General features: G+C 44.0%; 1 protein-coding gene across 2 annotated transcripts in view; it reads left to right on the top strand.

Moving 5' to 3' along the window:
• LOC311137900 (protein kinase C delta type-like) overlaps nt 1-17409 on the top strand; it is a 40617-nt gene extending 23208 nt beyond the window's left edge. For both annotated transcript variants that reach the window (XM_084172506.1, XM_084172507.1), the window contains exons 2-17: nt 5116-5248; nt 5924-6193; nt 10250-10418; nt 11046-11077; nt 11267-11352; nt 12186-12315; nt 12482-12582; nt 12695-12788; nt 13206-13330; nt 13632-13805; nt 13988-14079; nt 14254-14316; nt 14482-14620; nt 14746-14934; nt 15385-15513; nt 15675-17409. In XM_084172506.1, the coding sequence (XP_084028632.1) occupies nt 5140-5248; nt 5924-6193; nt 10250-10418; nt 11046-11077; nt 11267-11352; nt 12186-12315; nt 12482-12582; nt 12695-12788; nt 13206-13330; nt 13632-13805; nt 13988-14079; nt 14254-14316; nt 14482-14620; nt 14746-14934; nt 15385-15513; nt 15675-15833 (2061 nt within the window). In that variant the 5' untranslated portion in view covers nt 5116-5139 and the 3' untranslated portion in view covers nt 15834-17409. The remainder of the gene's footprint in view (nt 1-5115; nt 5249-5923; nt 6194-10249; nt 10419-11045; nt 11078-11266; nt 11353-12185; nt 12316-12481; nt 12583-12694; nt 12789-13205; nt 13331-13631; nt 13806-13987; nt 14080-14253; nt 14317-14481; nt 14621-14745; nt 14935-15384; nt 15514-15674) is intronic.
• The last annotated feature ends 1514 nt before the right edge of the window (nt 17410-18923 follow it).

The raw sequence follows: 18923 nt of genomic DNA, 5'->3' as shown, positions 1-18923 counted from the left end.
GAGAGTATTCTATACAGTAACATTATCTAAGGCTTTATTGCCAAAAGCACTTCCTTGTATCGGTGGGGAAATCTTCTGTTGTCTGTTTCCAGTCTATCTGCCCTCTGGTCCTGTCATCAGAATCGATTGTTAAATGCCCTCTGCTGTTCACCTGATCAACCCTTTTAAAGATCATCATCTGTATTCTCATGGACCTCCTTTTGTCTCAACCTCCTCCACTCTTAAAGGGAAATGTCACCCTTTTTCAACATCAAATTAATCATCTCCAGCCAACACCCCAACATCAACACATGTAAAAGCGGCGCGCTTCTATGTTTTGTAGTAAAAAATGTGTTTCAGATGACATCATCCGGAGACACTGATGACATAATCTGGTGTGCATCATGTGATGTTAACCAACTGTGAGCAGGCAAAGGTTACTTTACTAACCTTTGACATGAATACTATGTAGGTAGCAACCAGTAGTCTGAAAAGATGCTGAAATACAGGTAAACACCCCATGATGATATGATGCAAACACACTGTCATTGTCATTGTCCCCTGTCCCATAGAAAGCAGAGCAGGGCAGCTGATAATAGTGATAATGGAGCCAAAACGAAGCTCTCGGCCTAAACCTGCCTGTCCTGTTTGGGCAGGGCCCTGTGGTTAGTGCTGAGGCCACCGCCTCCCCCTCTAATGACGTCACTCTGCTGTATGCCTACCTCTCTACGCATGTACAGTACACCTCTGTCTGTGTTGTTCCACTGAATATTCCTTATCTAAAGATATCTTTATGAAGATGTAGCCAGAGGGGTTGGGTGGTATCCAGATTTTCATACCGTTGCTGTACCATACCGGGATATACGGTATTACCGGAAGAGCACACAAGGGGCACCATTTAATTCCAAACTGTTTGTTTGTTGCTATATTGAAAAAATGCTAACAAAGGCTAACAAATTACTAGCGAAGTCCCATAGCGAACGCTAGCTAAATGCTAATTGCCAGCTCATAAAGTTATACAACTATTTTAAAAGGCTACTCACAGCTTGCTGCATGCACAAAACATTTAGGCAGCAGGGATCCTGAACCAGGAGGGGATTGTTTGTCTCTGCTGTAACCAAGAAGCTTCCTCTTGCAAGCTAGCAAATTAGATGGTAAAAATGCTTACAACTATAAGTTAATTATCACAAAAGGGGTCCCCGGGCCGGCCCCCAAAAGTTTGGGAACCGCTGGTGTAGCCCCCCCCAATAAAAAAACGATGGAATTGATAATCATACCTTGGGTATTTCAAAATACCAGGAAGTGGTCACATGGGAACTAATCGCTTGTTTCAGTCAGTTCTATTCACTGGAAGTTTCACTTGTCATCTGGAGTCCTAGATACTTGGTGGAGAATGTTGAGATGTATGACTAATCCTGCTTTATCTCAGACTAGTCTTGTTCCAATAAATAGTCCTCCTTCAACCATGTCCTCTGAAGAGTTAGTATACCCTACATAGGGATTTACTGTATATAGTTACATATAGCTAGACCATAACTAGACATTCCAGTAAAAATCCCACTAAGTATTAATTCCACTAAGTATTACTTCCTTGAAGGTAAAATTCTAAGAAGGTCACAACTGTTTCATTTGAATATTCCTTGGTGATGTACGTGTATATGGTGACATTTGACTGGAAATGTGTTCCCATGTCTTGTTCCAGTAACTACTCCTTAACAATTTACTCATTGGTGTACTTTCAGCATTCCTTGTGTCTGCATGGTGTTACTGTGTCATCCATAAAGACATACCACATTATTACCACAAACCTAAATGTGACATTCCAGTTTTATATTTATGCTTACTCTAGCCCTTTAATTCCAGCACACAAGCTTTATAGTTACTTGAGAGCCTAATCTAAATAGCACAGTTGAGGACTTCAGGTTGTAAGTCATATTCCCTAAAGAACAAACACACACACAAACCTATTCTACCCACGGTCTGTCCAAGTGGACATCTCGGACTCCCCTCTCGAGAGGTCTATAGTATATATGTCGGTCATGTTTAATTTTTACAAATGTCCACTAGCCTGCCTTCCAGTATGCTGCCCCTCTCCACTGTTTCCCTCCATCTCCCTCTTTCCCCTCTCCTCTTCTCCTATTTTCTCAGCCCACTCCTCTCCCCAGATGCCTTTGCTAATTTTTTCCACTCTTTGGGGAAACAACAGCTCTCTCTTTTACAGTACTGTGTGTATATGGCTGCCTGTCTACAATCGAGCGCAAATTAAATTACTATGTGTATGCTGGTATTTTACAATGTTTTGCAATGTACTACTGTGAGCTGTTTCAGACCGCTGGCACTGAGTCTATAGTTGCTTTTGGACTGGTTTCCAGGTTGATTTCAAAGTCTACTTCCTGAAGCAGGGATTCCCATGCAACCATATCTTCCTCCCCGTATCTGTGTTTATCTTCATGGGTGGTGTAGTGTGTACGTGTGTGGGCGAAGGAAGACTGGGAGAGTTTCACTCAACTGTTTTACCCCTCTTGACTTCAGGCCACTCGAACTACTGTCCCTCAGACACAGAGAAACCAGAGCCAAGCCAGACAGTTTGGACATGTTAATGGTTTTAGAACTAACCCAGCTCAGACAGTAGCCCTACATAGAATGGTATTTGGGGAAAACCAGTCTACAAACATGGACCAGTTAATTTTACGAGTTCTGACTTCAGACACATGTACCAGTCGACGTGAGCTGAATGCCACTAGGTGTCCTAGACTACCTAGCTAACCCAGGTAATGATTGACATGCAATAATGTGAAAATGAGCATGAAAACAAAGCAGTGTCCTCTGATTTGTTTTACTCTTTACACACAAGGACACTCTGTACCACTATGGTAGTACATTGGCAGTGCATACACTGTTTGCAGAGAAGTTAAAGGATAAGACCATGTCATATCCTTCGCTAATACCACATGTGTACACAGAGTACTACACTGTTGTAACACTATAGAGCTTTGATAAGAACAGCCACAGGACAGCCAAGTGGCTTGAGTCATGAGATGTAACCTTAGTTGGGTTACAAGGGAGTAGTACTTCTCTGAAAATACTGTTTGTTAATCCACATGATTATGGTCACAAAGACTCAAAATAGGAAAGTAGGGTAGTTATGACACAAAGCTCATAAGAAAACAGCTGTGTGGAAATTCTTGAAGGAATTCTGTGGGATTTCAAGGCTGCTTGGGGGATTATGATGTAGGCTAATGCTGCCTCCCTCTTTGGCATGCTAACTCTTACGTTCTGTAGGTCTGCTCCTCAAATTTTTAGTTCTGAAGTAGCATTTCTGATATAGGAAGGTAGTTCACCACTCACTCACTGCCATTAGCCCTGTTGCATTATGCAAGACATGGATTCCACAAAATGACATGGAAGAACAAAAGGTGTCATAATCCCAGAAACTACATGGAATTCTTTAAAAAGCAATTGAAGATGAAGGCCTTCAACTTTTTTTAATTGTTGGTAGCCGTGAGCTGAGCGAGCAGTCTTACTGGACTTACCAGTTCACATTCACTCAGCCAACTTCATGGATCTTTTGAAAACAAGGCAAGTAAACATGTCCCCCAACCCCCCCCCCAATCTAGATGACTAACACATTTCAGTGAATTACTATAGCTCCTACCTTGGGCCAATCAGTGTAATTTTGTAGATGCCAGATCTACAAATCTGGCATCGTGGTCCTCTGTAGCTCAGCTGGTAGAGCACGGCGCTTGTAACGCCAAGGTAGTGGGTTCGATCCCCGGGACCACCCATACACAAAAATGTATGCACGCATGACTGTAAGTCGCTTTGGATAAAAGCGTCTGCTAAATGGCATATTATTATTATTATTATTATCTCTATGGCAAGACGCATCATTCACCCAAGTTTCGTGAAATTCGGGCCAGCAGGTAGCCTCGAGGTTAGAGCGTTGGGCCAGTAACCGAAAGGTTGCTGGTTTGAATACCGTAGCTGACAAAGTGAAAAAAATCTGTTGCTGTGCCCTTGGGCAAGGCACTTAAAACGAATTGCTCCAGGGGCGCTGTACAATGGCGACCCCTTGCCGTGACCCCACTTCCTGCTGTTGTCTCGGGGGGAGTTGGGATATATGCAAAAAAACATGTTTCCATTACACACTTGTATGTAACAGGACAAATATAAGCAACCCCCCCCCCCAAATTATTATAATTATAAAATCGTGCCAGTGCTGTCTGAGATATCGCATGTGACTAACGTACAAACCTACTAATGGGCGGAGACAGATTCACAGTCCCCTCCCCGATTTCATCGCGGGGGACAATTAGTAGTTAGTGTAGCTTTGGGGGCATATGAGCAACATTGTCAGGCCTTTTGTGGTTTGTAAGAATGTCAAGGCCACAAAAAGCATGCTGGCCACGGTCCTCTGTGCTGCATATACAGTCAGCTGTGGTAACACTCAGCTCTGAGAGCTCACAGACCTTCTCACGGCGTTGTTTCCTCCTCCTCTATGATGCTCCTGGTCTCTGCTCCGGTAGGGGTTCTATATCACTATATCGTCAAAACCGAACCTCAACCCTTTTGGGTCAGATAGGGAAGGCTCTTGCAGGCGTAGGGATCTGGTTGGCCTCATGACCCAGGGAAGGACCCCGAGGACTACATCTCAATGGCCTGATCCATGCCTGTCTAAATCAGCCAGAAAAACAAACTTATATAAAGTAGCAGGATGGACGGACACTATTAGCGGAGGGGAAAGAAATGCCAGCGCCCCAGATTTAGATCACTCCCTCTCAGGGTATTAATGTCATGTGAATCTGATCCCATTGATTTTCTGTCTGATTCTCTCCTTTTGTCCCGCTGGCTTGTATTGCTCTCACGCAGTCTGCGGGACCGGAGAGGGATTTCTTGTTCTTCTGAGTCTTTCACAACAGTCTCTCTTCCCTCTGTCATGTCTTGATGTAGGTCTTTATTTCAGCATTAGCACGGCACGTGACAGTGAATGCATCCACTTCCTCTGTATTTCTTGTCTCTTTAGCAATCGCTGCACACAGCTGTGTCTACTTCTTGTTTTTAGGATGTGGGTTGTTTAAGAGTGTGCTTATGTCTGTATTTCATAATTGTAACCCTGACTGTGTCTGTGTTTAACAGGAGGCTGCTGGATGAGTGGTCACCATGTCGCCCTTCTTGCGGATAGCCTTTAATGCGTTTGATGTGGGCGTCCTGTCCCCCCTGACTGACGCTCCCTTCTGTGCCATTAAGATGAAGGAGTCCCTCAGCACTGGTCAGTAGCATTACCCATGGGGTACTACCCAGTGGTGGGAAAAAGTACCAAATTGTCATACTTTTATTATTAGTATTTGGTTTTAAATATACTCAAGTATCAAAAGTAAATGTAATTGCTAAAATATACTTAAGTATAAAAAATTAAATAATTTCATATTCCTTATATTAAGCAAACCAGAAGGTACCATTTTCTTGTTTTTTAAATTTACGGATAGCAAGGGGCACACTCCAACACTCAGACATCATTTACAAACGGAGCATGTGTGTTTAAGTGAGTCCGCCAGATCAGAGGCAGTAGGGATGACCAGGGATGTTCTCTTGATAAGTACATAAATTGGACACACTTCCTGTCCTGCTAAGCATAGAAAATATAACGAATGTAAGGTGTAAAAAGTACATTATTTTCTTTAGGAATGTAGTGAAGTAAAAGTTGTCAAAAATATAAATGGTAAAGGGCAGATACCCCCCCAAAAAACTTAAGTAGTACTTTAAAGTTTTTTACACCACTGGTACGACCAAACTGTATACACACACACTCACGCTTTTCTTTCCCAACCTTTCACACATACACAAACACACTTTGTCATGCACATGGGGTAGTAGTAGTAGTAGTAGTAGTAGTAGTGTAACCTCTCTCTCTCTCTCTCTCTCTTTCTCCCCCCCTCCCCCCCAGAGCGGGGGAAGACCCTGGTCCAGAGGAAACCCACTATGTACCCAGCCTGGAAGTCCAGTTTCGACGCCCACATCTACGAGGGCCGTGTCCTGCAGGTGGTTCTGATGAAGACCGCCGAGGAGCCATTGGCCGAGGCCACGGTGGGCGTGTCCGTGCTGGCTGAGCGCTGTAAGAAGGGCAACGGCTGTGCTGAATTCTGGGTAGACCTGCAGCCTTCTGGGAAGGTTCAGATGGCCGTCCAGTTCTTTGTGGAGGACACAGACACAGCAGGTAGTAAGCCAAACAAACATGCTCTCAATCTAGCACTTACTATATCTCTGTCTCTCTCTGTACTCCCCAGCACTCATACACACTGGTTACAGACAGTAAACAGTGGCCTCTAGGCTGCCAGGCCAGCTCGTCACATGGAGCTCAGCCTTGCAGCCATGCAGGCCCTGGAAGGGGGATTGTGTGTATCAAGGAGCTGGCATAGGACCCAGACCCAGAGGGAGGCTGTATGTTGGAGTGTCCCAGTCAGGCTGAACCTGCTCTGGGTCGGCCCAGGGTAGGTGAAGGGGGTAGGCTGGAGCAGCATCCATCATACCCCCCTCTCTCTGCAGGTTTCCTGAAAAGCAGCCCAGACTGTGGTATTTTTAGGCCTGTGTGTCTGATTAGCCCTCTCTGCCCGACTGTCACCAGCCTGTGTCCAGAGTTGGCAGGTGGGAGCGTCTCCTCTCTAAACATACACACCAGTCAAAGGAATGTCTTGTTCTCCATCTTCCCATCTGTCTTTGTCCTCCTCCCTCACCCTCTTTTGTGTCTTCTCACAGTCCTCATATCAGTTTTATTTTCTTTGTTTACCTCTCTCACGCCTCTCTCGCTTTCTTTCCATGACCTTTGACCCAGTCCCCTTGGCTTGCGTCAAAGATGGTGGATAAATCCAGGCTCTGTCGTAGCCGGCCGCGACCGGGAGACCCATGGGGCGGCGCACAATTGGCCCAGCGTCGTCCAGGGTAGGGGAGGGAATGGCCGGCAGGGATGTAGCTCAGTTGGTAGAGCATGGTGTTTGCAACGCCAGGGTTGTGGGTTCGATTCCCACGGGAAATAAATAAAAATAATAATGTATGCACTCACTAACTGTAAGTCGCTCTGGATGAGAGCGTCTGCTAAATGACTAAAATGTAAATGTAAATAAGATTGTTTACTCAGGCCATTTACCATTGAAAAAAATGGTAATGGTTCCTGTCTGTGTAAGTGGGCGTTCCTTCTCTTGCGTGAAACCAGGGTCTCACTTGCAAGGGAGCCCTTTGAACATGAACATACAATAAATAATATCAATACAATAAATACAACAAGATTATTCAAAACAAACACCTCTCACATATCACCTCCATTAAACTCGATCTAAACCTTCCTGCGTGAGCTGACAGTTTCTCCATAATATCTGGCATGCTCACGTGAAAGAGGGAACAGCTGGCTCTGGTCTACTTAGTGTCCTCGCCCCACCCGCCCTGAAAAATTGCCTGTGAGATGTCTCGCTCTGGGGCACACCCTCCGCAGGGCTGGGACAAGTAGATCAGAGTGGCCCACCCCGATCAGCAAAACATTTGGGAGACGAGTGTCTCGCTTTTCTCTTCTGTCTCTGGTTTGCGTCAGCTGCAGCCACATTTTGCAGAAGGCCATTCTCACTGTTTACTCTGAATGTCAAACAAGTGTGACCTGACCTCATTCTTTAGATTACTTTTCCTTAATCTTCCCCAATTTGATGATTGATGTTTAAAGAGATTCTCCAGTACTTTTGTAAAAATTTTTGCCGGTTGTTCTGAAAGTGGCACTCGCGAGCCAAAAGAGGCCCCCGAAAATTGCATATTTTACGTCACATATGTGCAGATATGCGCACCAAGTCATTGCGCTCTCTCTCGCTCTGCTGTGTGTGCATCTTGCTAGGTGTCGCTCAAATGGCGAGGGGCTGAAGTTCATTGGCTAGAACTCGAGTTGTTAGGGAGCTGGCCCACGTGGGAGAAAATATAGGAAAATGGCGCAGCAGAGCTTCCAGAAAAAGTCGCTTTAAACTAGGTATTTTGTGTCTAGTTGAGGTAAGACTGTAATTCTGCTCATAAATTATGCATGTACAGTGCATTGGGAAAGTATTCAGACCCCTTCCCTTTTTCCACATTTTGTTACGTTACAGCCTTATTCTAAAATGGATTAAATTGTTTTTTCCCCTCATCAATCTACACACAATACCCCATAATGACAAAGCAAAAACTGGTTTTTAGAAATGTTTGCTAATTTATACAAAAATGTAAAGCTGAACTATCACATTTACATAAGTATTCAGACCCTTTACTATGACACTCAAAATTGAGCTCGGGTGAATCCTGTTTCCATTGACCATCCTTGAGATGTTTCTACAACTTGATTGGAGTCCACCTGTGGTAAATTCAATTGATTGGACATGATTTGGAAAGGCACACACCTGTCTACATAAGGTCCCACAGTTGACAGTGCATGTCAGAGCAAAAACCAAGCCATGAGGTTGAAGGAATTGTCCGTAGAGCTCCGAGACATGATTGTGTCAAGGCACAGATCTGGGGAAGGGTACCAGAAATGTTCTTCAGCATTGAAGGTCCCCAAGAACACAGTGGCCTCCATCATCCGCCCGGCCAAACTGAGCAATAGGGGGAGAAGGGCCTTGGTCAGGGAGGTGGTCACTCTGAAAGAGCTCCAGACTTCCTCTGTGGAGATGGGAGAACCTTCAAGAAGGACAACCATCTCTGCAGCACGCCACCAATCAGGCCTTTATGATAGAGTGGCCAGACGGAAGCCACTGGCACAATCCCTACGGTGAAGCATTGTCATGGCAGCATCATGCTGTGGGGATGTTTTTCATCAGCAGGGACTGGGAGACTAGTCAGGATCGAGGGAAAGATGAACGGAGCAAAGTACAGAGAGGACCTTGATGAAAACCTGCTTTAGAGCACTCAGGACCTCAGACTGGGGCTAAGGTTCACCTTCCAACAGGACAACGACCCTAAGCACACAACCAAGGCAACGCAGGAGGGGCTTCGGGACAAGTCTCTGAATGTCATTGAGTGGCCCAGCAAGAGCCCGGACTTGAACCTGATTTGAACATTTCTGGAGAGACCTGAAAATAGCTGTGCAGCGACGCTCCCCATCCAACCTGACAGAGCTTGAGAGGATCTAAAGAGAAGAATGGGAGAAACTCCCCAATTACATGTGTGCCAAGCTCGTAGCGTCATACCCAAGAAGGCTTGAGGCTGTAATCGTTGCCAAAGGTTTTTCAACAAAGTACTAAGTAAAGGGTCTGAATAATTATGTAAATCTAATATTTACGTTTATTTTCATTTTTAATACATTAGCAAACATTTCAAAAAACCTGTTTTTGCTTTGTCATTATTGGGTTTTGTGTGTAGATTGATGAGGGGGAAAAAACGATTTAATCAATTTTAGAATATGCTGTAATGTTACAAACTGTGGAAAAAGTCAAGGGGTCTGAATACTTTCCGAATGCACTGTATGAACTACACATTGACACATCCAGCCCAAAGCAGGAGGTTATAAAATACTTAGTAGTCGCCAAAGTTCCAGAGCATGTCTTTAATAAACTGTATTTTTTTATATAATGCTGAGACATCTGTGTAGACAGGCAATAATGTATGTAGTTTTCTTTTGTGTATTTGTACTTTACTATTTATATTTTTGACAACTTTGACTTTGACTTCACTACATTCCTAAATAAAATAATTTACTTTTTACTCCATACATTTTCACTGACACCCAAAAGTTCTCGTTACATTTTGAATGCTTAGCAGGACAGGAACATGGCGCAATTCACACACTTATCAAGAGAACATCCCTGGTCATATTGCCTCTGATCTGGCAGACTCACTAAATACAAATGCCTCGTTTGTAAATTATGTCAGAGTGTTGGAGTGTGCCCCTGGCTATCCGTAAATGTGCTTAATATAATATATACTTTTACTTTTGATACTTAAGTATATTTTAGCAATTACATTTACTTTTGATACTTAAGTATATTTAAAACCAAATACTTTTAGACTTTTACTCAAGTAGTATTTTACTAGGTGACTCATTTTTTAGTCATTTTCTATTGAGGTATCTTTACTTTCATTCAAGTATGACCATTTGCTACTTTTTCGACTACTGCTGTTTTGTTACAAACTCTTCTTTTTTTTCCACCAAGGTACCAGTTTTAGCTCACAATGTAACACAATTATTAAAATATCACTCACAGCAGACACAATGGTATATGATTGAGTACATAGAATAATTAATTGTAATGTTGTTATGTGTCCCGAGCAGTGTTTAAGTCGAACGTGAAGGGGCGTGAAGAGGAGGACGGTGCGATGACACTGACCCGAAGGAGAGGAGCCATTAAACAGGCCAAGGTCCACTTCATCAAGAACCATGAGTTCACAGCCACCTTCTTCGGACAGCCCACCTTCTGCTCTGTCTGCCGGGAGTTTGTCTGGTGAGAGACGCAGACCACCCCATCCAAACCACCACACTGACAATGACCATAACAAAGACTGTTGGGCTTTCAACCTGTTTTACAAGTGTCATTCTGCTACACAAATGGTATTATGCCTTGGCTTAGCAGTAAACCAGAGTACAGAGACAGTTGACTGATTACCCCAAAACCAGCCCCCCATGGGCTCTCTAAGTAGACCAATTAACAGCTCTAATTGTTCCATAACTGGAGCGGTCTGTCCAACAATAACAGTAAGACTGGCTGGCAGGGCCTGGACTGTGAGCTGTCTGGGGAAAACCCACAGGGTGCTGCTGCAATGTTCCAACAATGTCAGCACAATCCCTAGTGCAGGGCTGCCCCCTTCCTGCCAGACAAGAAAACTGTTATTGGTGCCTATTTTTGGTGACAGGTTGAGGAATGACCAATGTCCCTATTGTGTGTGGATGGTGTAGTTTGTGCAAAAGATGAATGAATGTCCCTCCTCTCTTTCATTTTGTTAAACTACCATTGTTTATTGTCACTGTCAATACTTTATATTGAGATTTGTTTTACCATCTGTCAGTATGCCTTTTGGGAAAAGTGCACAAAGATTAGTCATTTATTGTATGAATCTTTCTTTCCAAACAGGGGATTCAACAAGCAAGGCTACAAGTGCAGACGTGAGTGCCTCTGACCTCCTTGCCATTTACATTTTTCACAATATGGACGTTGTTTTGTAGCTTGGAGTGAAATATCCTAAGCGTGCACTCTGCAAAATTTACTCCCAAACATATAAACACATTTCTCATAACAATAAGTGAATATCTTAACTATCAGCTTTCCCTAATGTGGCTTTATCTGTGTCTCAGAATGCAATGCCGCCATCCACAAGAAATGTATTGACAAAATCATAGGGAGGTGCACAGGAACAGCAGCCAACAGCAGAGACACTATGGTAAGCAACATGACCTCCCAAAACATATAAAAAATCTGCAGCACACTGTATATAATGCTGTGTGGCCAATTAGCACCATGTAGCCTTTTGTAGTTGGTGTTTTGAAGATCAGTTTTCTATGGAGTGATTCCCTTTATCAATATGTTGACTAGGGTAGTCATTTGTCCATATTGTTTTCTCTGATTGTATCGGGTCATGCAGCTGTGAGAATTGTGCCACGTTATTCTACATCCCTCAATAGGCAACACGAGACACTTTCAGGGAGGTCAAATCAACAGCTATCAGAGACCAGGAGAACTGTGTCAGGCAAATCAATAGGCTTGTGTTTAAAACTGAACAGTGGTGCTTCATTCCAGCTGTAATTTAGTTAGCACGGGACTAAAGTAACCAGTATAGTGCCAGTGGATTCAGCATAGGACAGTTATTACCAGTAGTGGAGCACTTTTGACTAGTGTTGCAGTGTTGCAGCCATGGAATGATAGAAAGACTGATAGTATTTGCAGCAGTGGGATCAGCTCTACAGCACCTGTGGCAGTTAGGATAGAGTGGCCTTCTCTTCAGGGCTTAGTGGTTAGAGGTGAACCTGTTCCCTGTCTGCAGCCTGTATGGGAACAGTAGAGGTGGAGTGGTTGGCTAGTCAGTGCTGTGAGGGAAGAGTGGGTGGAGTCAGTCCACCAGTTAATGGTGTAGGTGTGTTCCCATGTCCCCTCTCTCTTGCTCCCTGTGGGGCACCATGAGGAGGTTCAGAAGGGCTGTGAGGCCCCACAGACACCAATTTTTTTGGGTCAGTACCCATGGGTACTATTGATGACGGGAGCTCTGTGTATCCACAGTTCCAGAAGGAGCGCTTTAAGATCGACATGCCACATCGCTTCAAGATCCACAACTACATGAGCCCTACGTTCTGTGACCACTGTGGCAGTATGCTGTGGGGAATGGTCAAGCAGGGCCTCAAGTGTGAAGGTAGGTGTGAGGCCTCTCTCTCTCTGTCTCTGTCTGTGTCGCTCTCTCTCTGTCTCTTTCTATCGATCTTCAATCCACCCTATATTTTAGCGCTGCCTCTCTTATTTCTTTACCTCTCCATTTTCTCCCAGCCACTGTCTTACTCTTCTCTCCTCTCTCCTGTCAGACTGTGGCATGAACTCCCATCACAAGTGTGAGAAGAAAGTGGGAAATCTCTGTGGAATCAACCAGAAACTCCTGGCTGAGGCCCTCAACCAAGTTAGCCAAGTGAGAAAGCCAGGGACACTTGGTCATGCCCACATTCACACATACTAATGTATTTTATAGAGTCATGAATGCACATTCATAACCATATTGTAATAGCATTATACCCCTTCAGAAATCCACAAGACGGTCTGAATCCAACAACTCAGAGTCAACGGACATTGGAATCTACCAGGACTTCAACAAAAGCCCAGGAGCGGACCCTAGTGGTAAGTAGCTATCACTGCTGCAGTTGAGAGCTCATGTTATTCTGCTTTATGAACTGGGTGGTTTGAGTCCTGAATGCTGATTGGCTGACAGCCATGGTATATCAGACCGTATACCACGTTGCATCGTGCATAATAACAGCCCTTAGCTGTGGTATATTGGCCATATACCACAAACCCCCGAGTTGCCTTATTGCTATTATAAACTGGTTACCAATGTAATTAGGGCAGTTTTGTCATACTTGTGGTATACGGTCTGATATACCACACCCCCTCGTGCCTTATTGCTTAAGTAAACCACACTATTTGGTCCTAAACAATGTAGGTCTTTAGTTCTCTGTCGTTTTTTTGTGTGTCTTTACGTGTCTATGCATCTATTGACATTATGCCCGTCTCTTTGTGTGTGTGTGTGTTCAACAGAAGGCTATGAGAAGCTGTGGGAGGGAGGTAAGGGCCTTGCCCCCGCCAGCATCACCACCAAGACCCGCCTCACCATTGACAACTTTGTGTTCCACAAGGTGCTGGGCAAGGGCAGCTTTGGCAAGGTACAGTACAACCACTGCTACATTCCTCATGCTCATGCCACTGATACCCATACACACAGACTCAATGGCCTTCACACATGTCACTTGCTAATACTGCTTTGTCTAAAAGGTTTCAAGGCACTCTTCAACTGCTAAGAGCCAACCTACTTTAGTGGTTTAGTTAGTATGTGACCCGTGTTATTATCTGTTGTTGGAGTAGCTATAGCAACCCAGTGGCCTGCTCTGGTCTGGTAGTTTAGTTTAGTATGTTCAACATGAGTATGCGGCTATACTGTATCACCTCTCCTGTGTGGTGCTCCAGGTCCTGCTGGCTGAGCTGAGGGGGCAAGGGCAGTACTTTGCTGTGAAGGCCCTGAAGAAAGATGTGGTTCTGATGGATGATGATGTGGAGTGTACCATGGTGGAGAAGAGAGTCCTGGCCCTGGCCTGGGACAACCCCTTCCTCACACACCTCTACTCCACCTTCCAGACCAGGGTGAGACCCCTACCCCTCTCCATAACTTAATCTTTCATTAGGATTTACCATCATCCATCACTACCTCCACACACACACACATACAGAACTCCTAGAACAATTGTTCGTCAGACTGATGTGTGTCACTATACTTGGGTGTTTAGACAGTAGTTTAACTGATAGGTTTGTGTGTGTGTTACCAGGAACACCTGTTTTTCGTGATGGAGTACCTGAATGGAGGAGACCTGATGTTCCACATACAGGATAAGGGTCGCTTTGAACTCTACAGAGCCACGTGAGTGACAGACTACAGTGTTATCTCACCATCTACCAGACACTAAGTAGTTATTAGTTACTTACTTAGAACTCACCCACAACGGTTTCATAGCAGGTTAAGGGCAGACTGTAGGCCTTTCATAATGGTGATGCACACAGAAGTAATTTGGCCTCTACCACTCTTCTCCCCCAGGTTCTACTCTGCAGAGATCATAATTGGACTGCAGTTCCTCCACTCCAAAGGAATAATTTACAGGTGAGATCAATGAACTTCAATAGTCTCGTCTGGCCTTGCACTTGATTTCCATTATTCATCCTTGTACTAGTGCTTAGTAGATGGACTTCATTCCCTTTACTGAGGGAGCTGACTTAACCCCTCTCCCCCCTGCCCCCCCCCCCCCCCCCCCCTTCCCTGCTACAGGGACCTGAAGCTGGACAATGTGATGCTGGACAGGGACGGCCACATTAAGATCGCTGACTTTGGGATGTGCAAGGAGAATGTGTTTGGAGAGAATCGGGCCACCACTTTCTGTGGGACGCCGGACTACATCGCACCAGAGGTGTGTGTGACTGTGTCTGTGTCCATGCAGGATAGGGTATTGTAGAATTCTGTTTGTAAAGCAATTTACTCTCTTAAGATTACTCTTAACATTGTCCATGTGTCTGTCTCTCCGTCCATCCTCAGATCCTGCTGGGGCAGAAGTACACCTTCTCCGTGGACTGGTGGTCGTTTGGGGTACTGGTGTATGAGATGCTAATTGGCCAGTCGCCGTTCCAGGGTGATGACGAGGATGAGCTGTTTGAGTCCATCAGGATGGACGTGCCTCACTACCCTCGCTGGATCACCAAGGAGGCCAAGGACCTGCTGGAGAAGGTGCGGCTGCTGCTCATCCTCTTCTCTCACTCATTCACTCACCACACAGCCTTTACCTCCATTTCACAATGTTGTGTGCCTGTAAGTCTGTGACAGTGGGTGGCAGATTGGTGTCCACTAGTAAACAATGTAATCAATCTTGAAATCTCACCTGACTTTCATCAACACTAGCCATGTACACAGACATTCACACATAGTCACACCTAGACATACAGAGAAAGACAGGCTTTGGAATGCCACAACGTTGCCTGTGATTAAAGGTTATTTTCCCTTACATATGCAAGTAATGTTTCCACACCCTTGTTACCTTGCAATTATATCCCTCTCGACCCCTCCAATCTACACACTGACAAGCTTATCCACAGCACCATGCAGGCGCACACACACACCTTAAACCCAAGCTGGAAGCTTGTCCTTAAGCTATTGCGTGTCACTGTGCCCCATCCCCAGCTGTTTGAACGAGACCCCAGTCGCAGGCTAGGGGTGGTGGGGAACATCCGCGGACACTCCTTCTTCAAGACCCTCAACTGGCCTGCCCTGGAGAAGAGAGAGGTGGACCCCCCCTTCAAACCTAAAGTGGTACGATCTGGTTCTCTGACTTATAATGGAACTGTGGCTAGTGAAACTCACACACTAATGCTCTTTTTCAGATTTGTTTACACCATAATCATTATTTAGTTGGAGTTCAATGGTGTTATTGGCCTCTTGTTGAACTGACAGACCTTCTCTGCCAATCACAGAAAGGCCCCAATGACTGCAACAACTTTGACCGGGAGTTCCTGAGTGAGAAGCCCCGCCTCTCCCACACGGACAAGAACCTGATCGACTCCATGGACCAGACAGCCTTTGCAGGCTTCTCTTTCATCAACCCCAAGATGGAACGCATTAAGGACAAATGAAGGAACAACAAGATTCCCCCATCTCTTCGTTCCAACCGCTCCATTATAAACACACAGGAAAAGGAGGAGGAAGGGGAAAACCGGTGTTGCATTTATCTCTGTGGTGGTTCCATTCAATAATGGTGTCTTTCTTTTCCTTGGGATCAAACCTTGAATCAGTATAAATCAATCCATGTACTGTACTTTATCCCCCAACATACATCAACACACTCATTCACACACACCCCATAGCTCAGGCAGTTGTTTAATATTGTCCATGCTGGGATGTCAGGGGTCAAATGTGGCTCTATCACACACCCGTGTGCTCTGCCTACTGTATGTCGCTCTTTCCCATCCCATCATTCACATAATTGTTTATTGTGTGTGTGGTTTGTTTTACTATCCTTGTGGGTACCAGAAGTCCTCAAAAGGATAGTAAAACAAGGATAATTCGGACAAGTGGGGACATTTTTCTGGTCTCCACAAGGAAAAATGCTATTTTAGGCTTAGGGGTTAGGTTTAGGGTTACAATTAGGATTAGGGTTAGAATTAAGGTTGGGGTTACGGTTAGGAGTTAGGGTTAGGTATAGGTTTGGGGTTAAGGTTAGGATGAGGGTTATGGTTAGGTTAAGGGTTAAGGTTAGGGTAAGGGAAAATAGGATTTTGGATGGGAATCAATTATTTGGCCCCCACAAGGATGGCAATATAAAGGTGTGTGTGTGTGTGTGTGTAGGGGAGCACTCACTGTGCATAAATGCATGCATGAATTAATGTGTCTGAGTGACAGCATGAATCTCGAGTATATTTGAAATGTCTTATAATGAAAATAACATTTATACTTTTTCAGGTGCGGATTCAGTACCCTATGGAAGGTGAAATTAATGAAATTGAAAGGGTGATATAAAAACGAATTATAGAACACCCAAGAAACAGGACCTGTAGAGGATTCACAGATTTATACAGGCATGGATAGTCTCACTCACATTTCACCGTGTGGATTTGTTTGCCCATCCACATGATGTAAAACTAAGGATTTGGAACCAGTACTGCAGCTTTCCCACTCTCCTGAACAAACCAGAGCTACTCTGATTCAGACAAGAGTTAATGTGAAATGGAGTGGGACATCATACTGGAGGGAGTCAATGTAATTACATTTACATTTTAGTCATTTAGCAGATGCTCTTATCCAGAGCGACTTACAGTTAGTGAATACATATATTTTTTTTTTATACTGCCCCCCCCCCCCGTGGGAAACGAACCCACAACCCTGGCGTTGCAAACGCAATGCTCTATCAATTGAGCTACATCCCTGCCGGCCATTCCCTCCCCTACCCTGGACGACACTGGGCCAATTGTGCACCGCCCATGAGTCTCCCGGTCACGGCCGGCTGCGACAGAGCCTGGATTCGAACCAGGATCTCTAGTGGCACAGTTAGCACTGCGATGCAGTGCCTTAGACCACTGCGCCACTCAGGAGACTAATGGTCTATAATGGTAATGGTACTATACAGTCATTTGTTTTGAAGGATATGGGTGTATGTTGGGGGTGATTCCTTTAGCAAAACGATGGATAATTGGGTTTTGTGTTACTTTAATGTATTTTAAAAAGCAAATAATAATAATAATAATAATATGCTGTATATTAAATGAAAACGGTATGTACAGTGCCTTCAGAAAGTATTCACACCCCTCGACTTTTTCCACATATTGTTGTGTTACAGCCTGAATTTAAAATTGATTAAATTGAGATTTTTGGTCACTGGCCTACACACAATACCCCATAATGTCAAAGTGGAACTGTTTTTTGACATTTCTATAGATTAATTAAAAATGAAAAGCTTAAATGTCTTGAGTCAATAAGTATTCAACCCCTTTATTATGGCAAGCCTAAATAAATTCAGGAGTAAAAAACATTGAATATTCCTTTGAGCATGGTAAAGTTATTAATTACACTTTGGATGCTGTATCAATACACCCAGTCACTACAAAGATATAGGCGTCTTTCCTAACTCAGTTGCCAGACAGGACGGAAACCGCTCAGGGTTTTCACCATGAGGCCAATGGTGACTTTAAAACAGTTACAGAGTTTAATGGCTGTGATATGAGAAAACTGAGGATGGATCAGCAACATTGTAGTTACTGCACAATACTAACCTAATTCACAAAGTGAAAAGAAGGAAGCCTGTACAGAATACAAATATTCCATAACATGCATCCTGTTTGCAACAAAGCACTAAAATAATACTGCAAAAAATGTGGTAAAGCAATTAACTTCTTGTCCTGAATACAAAGTGTTTGTTTGGGGCAAATCCAATACAAAATATTTCTGAGTACCACTCCATATTTTCAAGCATAGTGGTGGCTGCATCATCTTATGGGTATGCGTGTAATCGTTAAGGACTGGGGAGTTTTTCAGGATAAAATAGAAACGGGATAGAGCTAAGCACAGGCAAAATCCTAGAGGAAAACCTGGTTCAGTCTGCTTTCCACCAGACTCTGGGAGATAAATTCATCTTTCAGCAGGACAATAACCTAAATAACAAGGCCAAATCTACACTGGTTGCTTACCAAGAAGACAGTGAATGTTCTGGAGTGGCCAAGTTACAGTTTTTACTTAAATCTATGGCAAAATGTATGGCAAAACCTGAAAATGGTTGTCTAGCAATGATCCACAACCAATTTGATAGAGCTTGAAGAATTTTGAATAGGAATAATGGGCAAATGTTGTACAATCCAGGTGTGGAAAGCTCATAGAGACTTACCCAGAAAAAGACTCACAGCTGTAATCGCTGCCAAAGGTGCTTCTACAAAGGATTGACTCAGGGGTGTGAATACTTATGTAAATGTCTGCATTTCATTTTCAATCCATTTGAAAACATTTCTAAAAACATATTTTCACTTTGTCATTATGGGGTATTGTGTGTAGAGTGGTGAGAAAAAAATATATTTAATCCATTTCGAATTCATGCTGTAAGACAACAATGTGGAATAAGTCAAGGGATATGAATACTTTCTGAAGGCACTTGCCCTAAACAGATACAATATTTGGTGACGTAAGGATGTACTTTTTTTACTGTCTTCATATTTTACATCTGATTATAAATAAACAGG

Source organism: Coregonus lavaretus, assembly GCF_964263955.1.
Source record: "Coregonus lavaretus genome assembly, chromosome: 12".
Classification (NCBI taxonomy): Eukaryota; Metazoa; Chordata; class Actinopteri; order Salmoniformes; family Salmonidae; genus Coregonus; species Coregonus lavaretus.
The sequence above is the reverse complement of the archived record's forward strand: the minus strand, read 5'-3'. Positions and strand labels throughout refer to the sequence as shown.